The 13,006-nt window shown below is 44.6% G+C and overlaps 1 protein-coding gene across 7 annotated transcripts in view; it reads right to left on the reverse strand.

Annotated features, from left to right (window-relative positions):
• Positions 1-7,355, reverse strand: part of PCNT (pericentrin) — a 98,984-nt gene extending 91,629 nt beyond the window's left edge. For all 7 annotated transcript variants that reach the window (XM_062002266.1, XM_062002263.1, XM_062002262.1 and 4 more), the window contains exons 1-2: positions 7,226-7,355; positions 1,091-1,348 (exon numbers count right to left, since the gene is read on the reverse strand). In XM_062002266.1, coding sequence (XP_061858250.1) covers positions 1,091-1,348; positions 7,226-7,279 — 312 coding nt within the window. In that variant the 5' untranslated portion in view covers positions 7,280-7,355. The remainder of the gene's footprint in view (positions 1-1,090; positions 1,349-7,225) is intronic.
• Between the last annotated feature and the right edge of the window lie 5,651 nt (positions 7,356-13,006).

Raw genomic sequence — 13,006 nt, forward strand, 5'->3', positions numbered from 1 at the left:
TTGTAACCCTAATGGGATGCTCAGGATATTCTGAGAGCACCAGGAATGCCCAGTAACACACATAGACAGGATCCTCCATTACTGCAAATACACTAGTTTGATGCTGTTGTTCCATGTCACAAAAACACACCAATAATTGGAGAGATGTTCTGTATGCTGAACGTCTCCCCAAAACTCACAAATCTCTGCATAGACAACATGTGGAAAGGCTCTAGGAAACTACTTCCTAAACAAACTCCCAGACCAAGACAGTTTTCTGTGGCCAGAGTTGCCTCTGAGGCTTGTAAAAGCATTAGCCAACTACTTCTGAAGCAAGTTGGATTACTATTAAAATTTCGCAAAATGTAATTTTGCTTATTTTTATGACAAGACAAACAGAGGGAGAGTGTTACATGACTGTCTAATCCACAGCTCAGACAAATTAAAATCTTGTTTGTGAGTTGAAGCACTAAAGCAACTGCTTAAACCAGGCAGACCTATACACCTATTAGCAGATGTCTAGCAATCTCAAGCTATATCACAAGCTACATTTCCACATTTACTGACATGACTACACCTTTACAGAGTTGCACCAGTACAAACATCCCAAAATACATCAGGCATAAACATAGACACATTTTAAATCAATTGTCAGAGAAAATAACATCTATGATGGCTTTACAATGTCTACCAAGAGCATGCTGGAGCAAACTACATTTTTTCAGGAAACTTTAAGCACATCTGAGTCAGTAAAGTGATACCAAACCAAACTAATGCTGTACATCAAGAAGTCCTGGCAGTTTTGCTCATCAGTCTGGATTTGACACTTCATGGAGTTGAAGTCACACAACCAGAAGTAAAAGGTGAAAGATCTCAATTTATTAGGCTAACAGAGACAGCTCCTTGACAATATCGGCTGCCCAGTCCATGTACTGGAGATACTTTTTTCAGTTATCTACAGAACTTCGTAAGAGAGTTAATTATTACAAGTCAAAAATACATCAGTTTACTTATTCCTCAATGGCAGTCAGTTGACAGTGCCAGAGCACTAATAGCCAATTGTTATCCAGAGACAGACTGAAGTGAAACACAGGAAATACTGAGATTTTACCTTTGTCTCTGTTGTTGTCTCTAGAAGGCTGGCATCTTCAGCCTTACTCTCCAGGAGGCTGGCATCTTCAGTCTTACTCTCCAGGAGGCTGGCATCTTCAGCCTTACTCTCTACACCCTTACCAACACCTTGGGCTGCTAGTGCGTACTCTTCCTTCGGAGCGTCATGCGTGTGGACAGACGAGCCCTTCCTCTTCGCCGTCTTTTTCTGCGACTGCGCGATGTCACTTTTTGTTTTTCGTTGTCTGAAGTGAGCAAACTGTGCAGAAAAGATTGGAAGAGATAGAGGGAAAGGTAAGTGAGAAAAAGGTAGCAGGACCACAAGATGAGCACACTCATGGGTGATGAAGATCCTATCTTGACAAAATATATACATCTGCAGAATAACTGCTTTCTCTTCCTACTTTCTACACATTCAGAATATGCTGGATAACTGTGCAATTAAGCAAGAAATCTCACACCAGTACTAAAGACTCATTTCAATTCAAGAATTGAATTGAATCAAATAAAATTTTACTCAGTAAAACTGTGTGTGTCAATGACAATCCAGAATTATGGCAAGACAGATTAGTAAAGAAATGAGTTGTTAATATACTGAAATCGTTAGGAAAATATAATAATTGAGCAGCCTTTTCTGCAGACTGGCAGAACCAATAACTCCCTACAAATGGATCCAAAAGATCTTTGCCAGCGTAAGCTTTAATCTTAAAATTAACGGAAGTGAATCCTCATGCTCTTTCTCTGCCACCCCTAAAGAGAATACAGCAAAACTTCCTAGCCAGAAAACAGCCTCCAGTACATAAATAGAAAATCAATTAAGCCAGGTCATTTTAATTTCTTCTGATGAAGAATCAGATGCTCTACTTTATCAGACTACTGCAGCTCTGCAAAACACCAGGGACTTGTAAAGAATGTCACTGATAGAATTTATCTCTCAATCTTCCTTAGCACCTTAGCTTAAAAAGGATTATTGTATTTTCAACTCTATTGTTGCATTACACAGCATTTACAAGTAACATCTCCCTCACAGCAGAAATCCAGACACTCATCTCATAAGGAAAAAGCTTTCTCCGAGGTTACAGCCACAGGTTATCAAGTGCACTGTTAATCTCATCTTGCAATGAGATAAAAGAGACAGTTCAATGATGACGGGATGTAAACATCATTGCCAAGTTCTAGCTGCAAGGCATATGAAAGTCCACTGTCTGACAGCTTGGTTTTCCCATGGAACAGCCACCTTGCAGAAAACCCTCAACTGTTTCTTTTCATTCAACTTGTGAAATGGATTTAGTTCATTTTTTTCTCATTACACCTGTGCCACTACAGCAACTTTCACCTGACAGCTTATCTACTCAAGAGATACAGTTACACACCTGCTACACTGAGTAGCCTGTTTAAAAGGGCTTTTTGCAGAGAGACATCAGTTTCTCACCAACAGTTAAGATGTTTATGTACAATTAGCTTATTTTTAACATCACCTTCTGTAGTTCCCACAGTTATTAATACTGAATGTAGATTAAACAAAGATTGCCAGGTGTTATGTTGTAAATAAAGCTGTAGTGAGACAATAATACTGTTCTCTGAAATCCAGTGCTAACCCTAGCACTTGCTGATGGCAATATATGTCCAAAATAGCTATCACACTAATTAACCTGATAAGATGAGGAAATGGGACAGGAGGAAACCTACAAAAAGATGGAGAGTAGAGGAAGCTGAGATAGAAAAAGAGGTAAAGCAGGAGTAAAACAATCAGAAAAGATGAGAAAGGAAAGGCAGAAAGCATGGCCATCACATAGAGCAGTCAATGATTTCATGAAGGGAGACCAAGTGTTTGACATTAAAATGCCAAGACTTCCCATGACTGAACATCTAAATGAGCATGAATTTTTAAATGTACAGCTCAAAACAAACAAAACTTACTCTGTCCCATCCATATGCATTAAACATATGAAACTGCAACAAAAAAATATCCAGCTACTCCAAAACCTTATGAAACTACTCCACTTATTCCATGAAAGCATCTGCAGTGAAACATGCTCCAGATTTACAGATTCACTGGACATGGAACAGCTCCATTTAGGGCAGTATCAGGTTTCCAAAGCCTTTAACCAGCCATATAAATTTCAGTGTCATTATAAAAGTATCATCAGATACACAGGCAGCTATCCAACATTAAGTAGTGTGTGAGAATACGAAGAAAACCTGTAACACTATATCCCATTCTGGTATGATGCCATCATGCCCCTTTTGAAGGATCTAATTCTCAGTTTGCTTTCTAACAGCATGTGCAGAAGCAAAAGCTTTGATTCTAGCCAAAATGCAATGTGCCACAGAAACACCAGCAGCAGAGTCCAAAGCAGCTGCATCCAAAGTAGCTCCCCATAACAGAAGAACACATGTCCTTCCTGCAGGTACTGGAACTTCATGTCACCAGGACCAGTCACTTAAGCAGCAACAACATACCCCTGAATCAGTATGGTCAGCACCACTTGAGCATCCCAGAACTAGAAGACTAAGCCTGATAGGCTTTGTATCATGTGGTCCATGTGTCATCCATACCCCAATGAACTGCTGTGCTGACATCCTTCCACCACCATACTGCAAACAGGTGCACCAGTGATGTGGGCCAGCAGACAGGAAAACTACAGGACAACTACAGGACACGTAGCACCACTCAGCTCTTCCCCAGCCTACCTCACACATAATTTACTCCCCTTACTCCTTCACATGCATCAGAAATTAGTACCAAAAGAATAGCCAAAGAAAACGAACAGAGCAGAAAACCACAATAGCACCAAATAGAAACAGGTTGTTCAAATAAACCTTCAACCACCTCTTAGATACGGTAAATACAGCAACAAGTGCTCTCAGACAAAGCTCAGAAATATTTTCTAGAGCTTCCTCAAACTGATGAGGTGAGAAAACTTCCTGGAAAAAACACACTCTTTTTTGACTGTATAAAAGGTGAGAACAGTGAAAACTTCTCAGGAATGCCAGATACAAGTCTGTAACTAGAGGTACAGTTGGCCAACATGCATCTAGCTAACATGAGATGGTAAAAAACAAGGAAAAAGCAGCACTGAATACTTGAGGTTTGCTCTGTTTTGCAGTTACTACCTTGGCTAGCAGTATATTTATTAAAAATGGAAATCCAAAGAACCTGACACAGTCAGTACTTAGCTGCCAAATCAGGACAATTTCCAATTAACACAACACTTGGAATAATTATTGTTATTATTTGGTGATAACTTAAATGTATTTCAATAACGGAGTTTTTATTCCTCTACGAAAAAGAATAGTCCAAGGGTTAACCTAAAGAGAAAAAACATTCCCATTATATTCCTTTCCCAAGCCATTATTTAACATACTAAATTGTAAGCATGAGGAAAACAAAAAAATAATTGGAGAGGGTTCGGAGGAGGTGGAAACCCAAAGCAGCTCACACATCCTGACTCAAGCAGTACCAGACTGCAGTTAACATGACTGCATAGGCTGCTACAAGTCAGGTGGCTACAACAGAGGCCTGTAACACACAACCAGCCTTGCACTCCTGACCCTGCCATTGTGAGCATCCTCCCAGTGACGTAGTGATATGGTGCAGGAAGCTGACCTGGACAAACACTGAACATGTCTGTATCAGTCCAGAGATGGGGTCACCTTCAGCTGTAGTAGACCTGCACCACAGGAAGCAAATAATGTACCTGCTCAGGGTCATTGCTCCCTTTCAAAACTGCATTTGTATTCATGCGGAGGGCAGCACAAAGAAAATGAGCAAAAAGAAAAGAACGTACAGAAGAGACACTTCTCTGCTGCTTTATTATATACAAGCCTTCAAAACCATCAGCTTCTGAAGCAAGTTACAGCCCTGCAGCCCACCTACTCAGCAGCATGACTGTGTCCTATGACCAAGGGCTTAAGAATACACAAAGGACTACACTGAGTAAGACCAAAGGTGCATTTATTCCAGTAATTAGCCCAATATGGTTCCATAAGCTAGCTCTACAACTTCAGGTATATCAGTAAAGATACAAAATTAGGAGAAGCACACAGCCATACATGGTAGAAATTGTGTGTGAGTATACCAAGGAACGTGCAGCTCTCAGATTTGCCTTCCAAACTCTTAATATACCACCTTTGTATTTAATAAGCTGCAACAGATATTGCTTCCATTCATATATTCTGGTGCTCTTTGAAAACTGCCAAGTGGCCACAACCTGCCAGCTAAGTAATGGATCTCTGCAACATTTAAATAAGCAGGGAAAGCTCTACATCTCTCTCTGCCTTTCTAAACCCTTTTCTCTCCTCTCAGTATGCCAGGTGATACCATGAAATAGCAGCTTCTATGAGGTTGCTACCCATTTTTTTTAATGATAAGATAAGAGTTATTTATCATGTAGCTTAAAAAAAATGCTACATGCAACTCCGGCTCCACACACAACTTGAAATGCAATGCAAGGCCCTACTTTTTTTTTTTTTTAATGGCAAACAACAGCTGTACAACAGGTGGGAACTCATAACTTACTCCAGGCAAGTCCATCACATTTTTGTAACTATAAACAGATACTGCACTTGGAGAAGGGTTACAAAAGAAAAGTTAAAGTACGTCATGTAACTTTTCTACCTGAAGAAAAGGTTTCACTCTGGATATTAATCCATGTAATCATTCCCCAATAGGAGATTGTATCCACACAGAACATAATGAGGCTGCGAGGGTAGGCGGGTGAGGAGCTGCTCAAAGGGAGCACAGAGTTTGGCAACCATGCTGGCATCTGGATGGGACAGCTCAGGGACAAAAGAGCTGTAGTGCCCACCATCAAGCTGCTTCAGCACAACTCCAGCCACAACTCCACTCCCTTCCCAGTAAAACTCTAATTCACCACATTCTGCACAGCACTAGGAGGAAGCAGCTGGAAGAGAAACACAGAAGACTGCTGCTAAGATCTGAGGCAGCCACTGCAGCTCCAAGCCACCTCTGACCCCAGTAGCTAGATTTCCAGATAGATCTCATGGGAGAATCCCTAGGAGTGATATCAGGGCTGAAGAGGTTGCAGCACATCTTAGAAAGATCTGACCGGTCCAAAACTCCAGGCAACCTGAGTAGGCTCAGGGCTATCTCCCAGTCCTGTTGGGAAGATGACAATTGGGAAAAGCTGTAGCTGCAGAACAGCATGTCTTATTCAGCAGTAGATTCCCAAAAGTGAAGTATGGTGCTAACAGCTCAAAAGACAGCAGATATGCAGAATTAAAAGAAAAGTAATCAGGCATTTCTAATCAGTTTCTTGAACACAATGACCAAAGCTAAGCAGAAGTTTTTATCTAAGAGGGTTAATCCATATCAAGTGCTAATCACATAGTTGCAGACCATAATAACAGAGACAATGTTACCATCATGCATCCATCACATGACATGAGCTCTCTACATAGTCCCAACAAAACTACACCGAGCTGAAGGCATGTAACTGCTCAAAGCACAGGAGGCGTTCACTAACACGACTGGAGATAAATCAAGCGAACCCACGTCTACAGCAACCCACCTGCAGGTGCAAGGGCAAGCGGAATACCCATTGTAGTAACAAAACACACACCACCAATTCTTGAGAATTCTCATCTCTCAACACAGTATTTCCACAAATAACAGTGGAATCCTGGGGAAAATGAGAGAACTGGGGAAAACAAAACAAAGGAAAAAACGGGACCTGGGGGAAGGTATATGCATTCTTTTAAGCTACTCCTTGCTAACAAATGAGAACGCTCGCCCAGCTCTGTGGTAATTCGGGATACCTCGCAGGCAACCTGCATTCAGGGAGAACGGCTAGACAAGCTTATTTCTGGCAGAACCACGCTGCCCGGGTAAACATGGACCTGGCGTGGCTCCGAACTAGAACCGGCACCAGCGCTTCAGCCCTGCCACCCCCCGCACCTGAGCTCCGAAGGCGGCACCGACCCCGCCACGCAACGCGGGAAAACGCGCCGGCGGGCCGCCGCGGGGACAGAACCGGGGAGGGCGGGGACCATGCCGCGCGCGGCTCTGGCAGCCATCCCCCCTCCCGGCGCCCCCGCTCGGCGCCCGGCAGTGGGCAGCGGGCCAGGCCGGGGCGGGCGCGGCGGCCCTCAACCCGGGACACCGTCCCCTCACCTTGGCCCTGCCGGCCTCAAGTTTCCGTCTCCACGCCTCCTCCTCCGCGTCCATGTGGTGCGCAAGCCGCGGGCCTCGGGACGGCAGCCGGGCCGGCCCGCGCCCCGCGCCACTCAACTGTCACAGCGAAGCGGGCACACAAGTTTCGGTCATGGCCGCTCCAACACCTCCTCCCCGCCCGCCTCGGCGCCACCGCCAACCGCGAGGCGGCGGCAGCCAGCGCCGGCCAATAAGGGAGCAGGGGCTGGCCCGCGCTCCCAGAGCAGCGAGGAAGCGCTCCGGGAATTGGCGAGAAGCGCCGTGGGCGGGAGGCTCGCCGGCCAATGCCGAGCGCGGCTGCAGCCTGTCCCCGCCCGCCCCCGCTAACTGACTCCTGGGATAGACGGCGCGGCCGGAGCGCGCCCCCTGCCCCCGCCGCCAGCCCCGCCCCTCCGCCGCAGCCGCCAATGGGCGGGGCAGCCGCCGCCGCGCGGCCGCGCTGGATGGACAGTTTCAAACGGGCCGCGAGCCGCGGCACCGCCCCGAGCCCGGGGGTGGCGCGGGAGGGCTGTGGGGCGGGCCCTAGCGGCGGGCCCTAGCGGCGGGCCCTAGCGGCGGGCCCTAGCGGCGGGCCCTAGCGGCGGGCCCTAGCGGCGGGCCCTAGCGGCGGGCCCTAGCGGCGGGCCCTAGCGGCGGGCCCTAGCGGCGGGCCCTAGCGGCGGGCCCTAGCGGCGGGCCCTAGCGGCGGGCCCTAGCGGGCTAAGGTGCCCCGGCTCTCGCAGGTGTCCCGATTCGCTCTCTCGGGCTCTGCGGCTCCCTCAGGCTCCCTGGAGCACCCTCTGCCCTCCCTGGGGCTGCCGCAGCTGCCTCGGCTCCAGGCTGAAGTGAGGTCGCTCGTGGGAGCCGTGCCCTTACAGCTACCGGTTTAACTCCTCCATGACCGGTCCCGGCGCAGACGGCGTGATCCCGAGCCTCAGGGGAGGCGGAGGAGAGTGTTGGCGCAGGATGCTTGGCCATCCAGCTTGATCATAAGCTTTTGTATAGAAGCGTTACCCTTTCCAGCATGCCTAGCCTGCCTTCACGTGTGCATTTTGCGTCGCGTTTTACAGGGGTTCACTGCTTTGCTCTGTTGTAGCAAGTACACTGTGGGGAGATCACCTGCAGAACTCTTTTACCTGCGAAGTACAGGCACAGTGAGAGCTAAGGTCTGGAAATAATTGGCAGGTATCAAGGGAGAAATAAGGTGGGGTGTTTTTTTTCTTAATATAGAGAATTAACCTCACAGACACAAAGCTAGAAGCTTGTTTGTCTCTTTAAGTCATTAAGTCGTATTGGAAAACACGTACTTGAATCAAATTTGTTAACTCAGCTTAGTTTGGACTTAACCTCTGCCATGCAATTTTTGGCCCCTCACTACAACAAAGACATTGAGGGGCTGGAACATGTGCAGAGATGGGCAATGAAGCTAGGGAAGGGTCTGATGGTGAGTGGCTCAGGGAGTTGGAGGGTTTAGTCTGGAGAAAAAGAGACTGAGGGGAGACATGATCACTTTACCTGAAAGGAAGTTGTATCGAGATGGGGGGTTGATCTCTTCTCCCCAGTAATGAATGATAGAACAAGAGGAAATAAACTCAAGTTACTCCTGGGGAGGTTTTGGTTGAAGATTAGGAAGAACTTTTTCACTGAGAAGGTTGTTAAGCATTGTAACAGGCTGCCCAGGGAGGTGATGGAGTCACCATCTCTGGAGATATTGAAAAGCCGTGTAGCTGAGATGCTGAGAGACATAGTTTAGTGGTGGGCTTGGCAGTGTGTAAGGTCAGTGGTTGGACTCGATCTTAAAGGTCTTTTCCAACCTAAATTATTCTATTATTCTTTCTAAGAAACACCGAAATTCAAGCATTTTCATGATCTAGCAACCCTTTTTCTATCCTTGAGCGTTTTCATATGCTTGGCCCTTAGATTGAGCTCTTCTCTGTATGGGCTTTTGGCCCAAATTTGTACTTTGCATCACCTAGGCCATAAGCTGGAGCTAGCTGCTCTTGTGGATGGCACCTATGCTGTCTGTGTTTCCCATGCTATGTCAGCCACTGGCCATGTTTCTGTTCTCGGAATAAACCATTTTATACCTGTCTCCTACATTATCTCTGGGTAAATATTCCACCATAGCCAAGAAAAAAGCTGGAGCAGTACACTGCTTGATTCTGGAAAGAGAAAGCTGACAGCGCTAGGAGCAAGATGGGGTTGGCAAGGCTTTCTCTACATATCAGAAAGCCTATCTGTGTCCAGAGCTGAGGTGGAGGTTAGGTTTAAACCATTGTAGAGGTTACTGGGGATCTGTATGTGTTTTCTTTGCTTTTCCTCATGACTCTTGTACAGAGTGGAAGTTTCGGTGAGCAAACCATGCAGGGATGTTAGATCTGACAGTGAGGACAGACTCCTGATGCTCATTCTGGTCACTTCTTGCTTTGTCTGCCCTTGGCTGTTTTGAGGGGTTTTTTGTTTCATTGGTTGTTTTTCCTGATAGTACTGCCACATCTTCTGACCCCATAGCCAGGATTCTGAGTTTGTCTCCAGTCAATGCTAAGACATAAAGTCTGAATTATGGAATTTCTTAGTGCAAAACGCTAAGTGAGACACTAGAGAAAACTGGTAAGCTCAGAACAAAGAAGTTTCTTAAAGGAAAAAAGATAATATATCATGGCATTTATAATGGCAATTTTGTTAAATTTTGGTTCAAAACAAATTCTCCTTAAAGTACTGCTTTGACTTCTTGCTCCAGCTAAAAATGTAAAATAACTAAGTCATGCTTATTTTATTTCTTTTTTTGAAATAACCAGCTCATGCATTATGTTGTCCTATATCCTTGCCTGTCTGATAAAATGTCACAATTTCAGTGTCAGTCTAATTAAATTGACTCAAGCGGAAATATTTGAAAGGGACCTGTTTAGCTAGCTGGCAATCGTGCCAGCCCCTTTTGGTTACTGCCCAAACACTCCTGCCAGCAACTGGACTCGAGTTGTGCACTGTGCCTGCAGCTTTGCAGAGGGAAAGCTAAAGCCAAGCAGGCAGAGTGGTGGAGCCACCACTTCTGTTTTTGCTGCGGTCAGTGCTACCTGACAGAACCATGGAGGCAGTAGAGGTCATTTATACCTCGACTGAATTAGCAGTAGCACTGATAATGACACCCGAAGGTCAGCCTGATAATAAAGCCTTACTGAGAGCTCCAGGTGCTGGTCTGGTGTGTCTGCAAAGGAATGAGCAGAGACCAGAGGTTTGCCATTGTTATATAAGAAGGCAATAATCATAACGATAATATATGATAAGCATAGTGTGCTTAATCTTTGAAGACTTAATTGCAATTATAACTTGGTTCAAACTAGGATCACAGTTTTCAGAACTAACATTAAAAACCACGATTACACATGGTTATGTGACAGTGGCACAAGTTGTAGATTACCTTCTCTTCATGTGTTTAACTTCAAATGCAAATAGGCCCTTTTTTGCAACCCCTGTAACCACCAAGCAGCCTAAGAAGAGCTCTCAGCGGTTAATTTGCAATATTATAATTGGCAGAAGGAAAAAGCTGATTGGAAAGAAATTATGTGTACTTCTCCATTTGCTATTTGTGTATGTATGTCTCTCTTTTTTTATTTCCTAACTGCCTTTTAATAAATTAAACAACTTTTCAAGGACCGAACCTATTAAAGACTCCTCCCTGGGGAACCACAGCAGGGAAGTTTACGGTCTCTGGATATTTCTGGGTGTGTCAGTTTGTTTGGTGCAATTTTTGTGTTGTGTTTTAGAAGTAATAGTAGTTAAAATTAAGAGCATGAAGTATCACAATCAATAAAAGATGTCATACAGATATAGCACTGGTACAGACCTCTCCAGGTTCTTGTATCTGAGGAGTGGGCTGATAGTCCCACAATGTTCACATTTGTTCTGTATATTGTTTTTAAGAAAGTTCTGTGAAAGTGTTTTAGGTAGCTTAGGTAGCTGCTCCTTCATTTACCTTACTGTGTAAATAAGAGTTTTTTCCTGGTTTTATAAGATTTTCCTCTCCCTCACTGAGACAAATGCTTCTTGCCCACTCTTCAGACAAAATAACCTAATGCTGCTCTGTTCTTAATTTTACCCTTTCATTTATTTAAAGACTATTAGTCTATCCACTCCTCACCATCTAGTTACTATTTAAACTAAGCCAGTTCTTCCAAGTCTTCGTCAGAACTTACATTTTGTAAATGTATTGTTTTAATCTTTTTTTTTTCCTGGATTTTCTTTCTCTCTTAAATCACCACATCTAAAATTAGGCACACTATCCAAACTCTGACTTCAGTGCTGCTAAATAGAGCAGAATAATTCTCCCCTATGAGGTGGATGTAGCACTCCTGTTAATCCTTTGCAGAATTAAATTTGTCTGGTTTTGCTCCTTTGCATCACCATCTTCATGTGTGATCCCTAGTTTGTGATTCAGTGCAACCACAGATCCCTTTTGGCACGATCTTCTCATCTGGCTGGCGTGTTTCTATCAGGTCATTGATTACCAGGTTGTAAGATGTGCATAGGGTAGGGATCCCACTGTGACCAGGGTATCTATAAGCATGGGAAAAGAAAGATCCTTTGGCAGATTTGCTGGAAAGCCTTTTTTTTTTTTTTTTACCTAGCAGTGGATTCTTTCTGAGACACTTGTTAAGCAGAAATTTCTCTTTCTTTCCTCTATCGTCAACTCATTTGCCTAACACTGGCACTGTATTTTTAATGGAATACTTACACCTAGCACTTTTTGTCAGGCTTTCTTGTAACTCCTTGTATCTGTTGCAATGAAGGCTCTAAAAGTTCAGCTTTGAGGGACCGGTGTATGAAACCAGATGATAGTAAAACATCAGCTCAGTATTCAGCATCAGCAGGGACTAATGGCGGGCTAGTTGCTGTTGCAGTTGTCTGGAGAGGCTGGCACAGCTTGTTTTGCTACATCATTGCCTAAATGCTGCCCACAGCCCCACTCACCCTATCGCAAAAATGGGTTGTGAATTAGAAAGGTACAGAATGGGAATATAGAACCTAAATGACTCTATGATTTTTAAGTGGCAAATGGCATGGAAAAAGTGCATGGAGAACAGCCATATAATTTTCACATAACAAATGAGAAGATTTCCACAAAACTTTTCGGGAATCTAGGTTTAAAGCAGTCTAAATGTAATCCCTTTTTTGCCTAACACTGAAGTAAACTAGACTTCTGGAGTAGGCTTATGCCTAAGACAACTAGGAAAATCCTTGTCAGAGGATGAAGGGATCAAAGTTGAGAGAGGTAACAGAAAAAAATCTGTTGGGGTTTTAAAGTACAAAAATATGGACAGAGTTGTTTCTCAGGAAAGCTCCTGGTGAGAGGGTCTTCTGTTCTGCCATGTCACTCTTTGCATTCACAAATGGGCTCTGCCAATGAAAGCTGAGCCCCTGCTCTGACATGGCACAGCTATTTTTGGGATCCCCAAATCTCAGTGTCTATAACCTCTCCAGCAACTACCAGCAGTGTATTTTTAAGGACAGACTGCACACACACAGGCTGTATGGGTCACAGCTGTAGGACGTGACCTATGCTGCACCCGCACAGCTCGCTTCAAGCATCCAGTGTCTGCTCCAGCTGTGGTTTTGCTGTGGCCTTCAAGTAAGGAAGGAGTTGTAACTTTGCTTTCCTAGGGGCAGAACCAAACTGAGAATGAGTGTCTAGTGCTTGCCTTCTTTCTTATGCCTTACTGCTGATTTTATGGATGTCACTGATAGATGTTGCCTTGGTTTTTATGC

This window comes from Colius striatus, chromosome 9, assembly GCF_028858725.1.
Source record: "Colius striatus isolate bColStr4 chromosome 9, bColStr4.1.hap1, whole genome shotgun sequence".
In the NCBI taxonomy this organism is placed as follows: domain Eukaryota; kingdom Metazoa; phylum Chordata; class Aves; order Coliiformes; family Coliidae; genus Colius; species Colius striatus.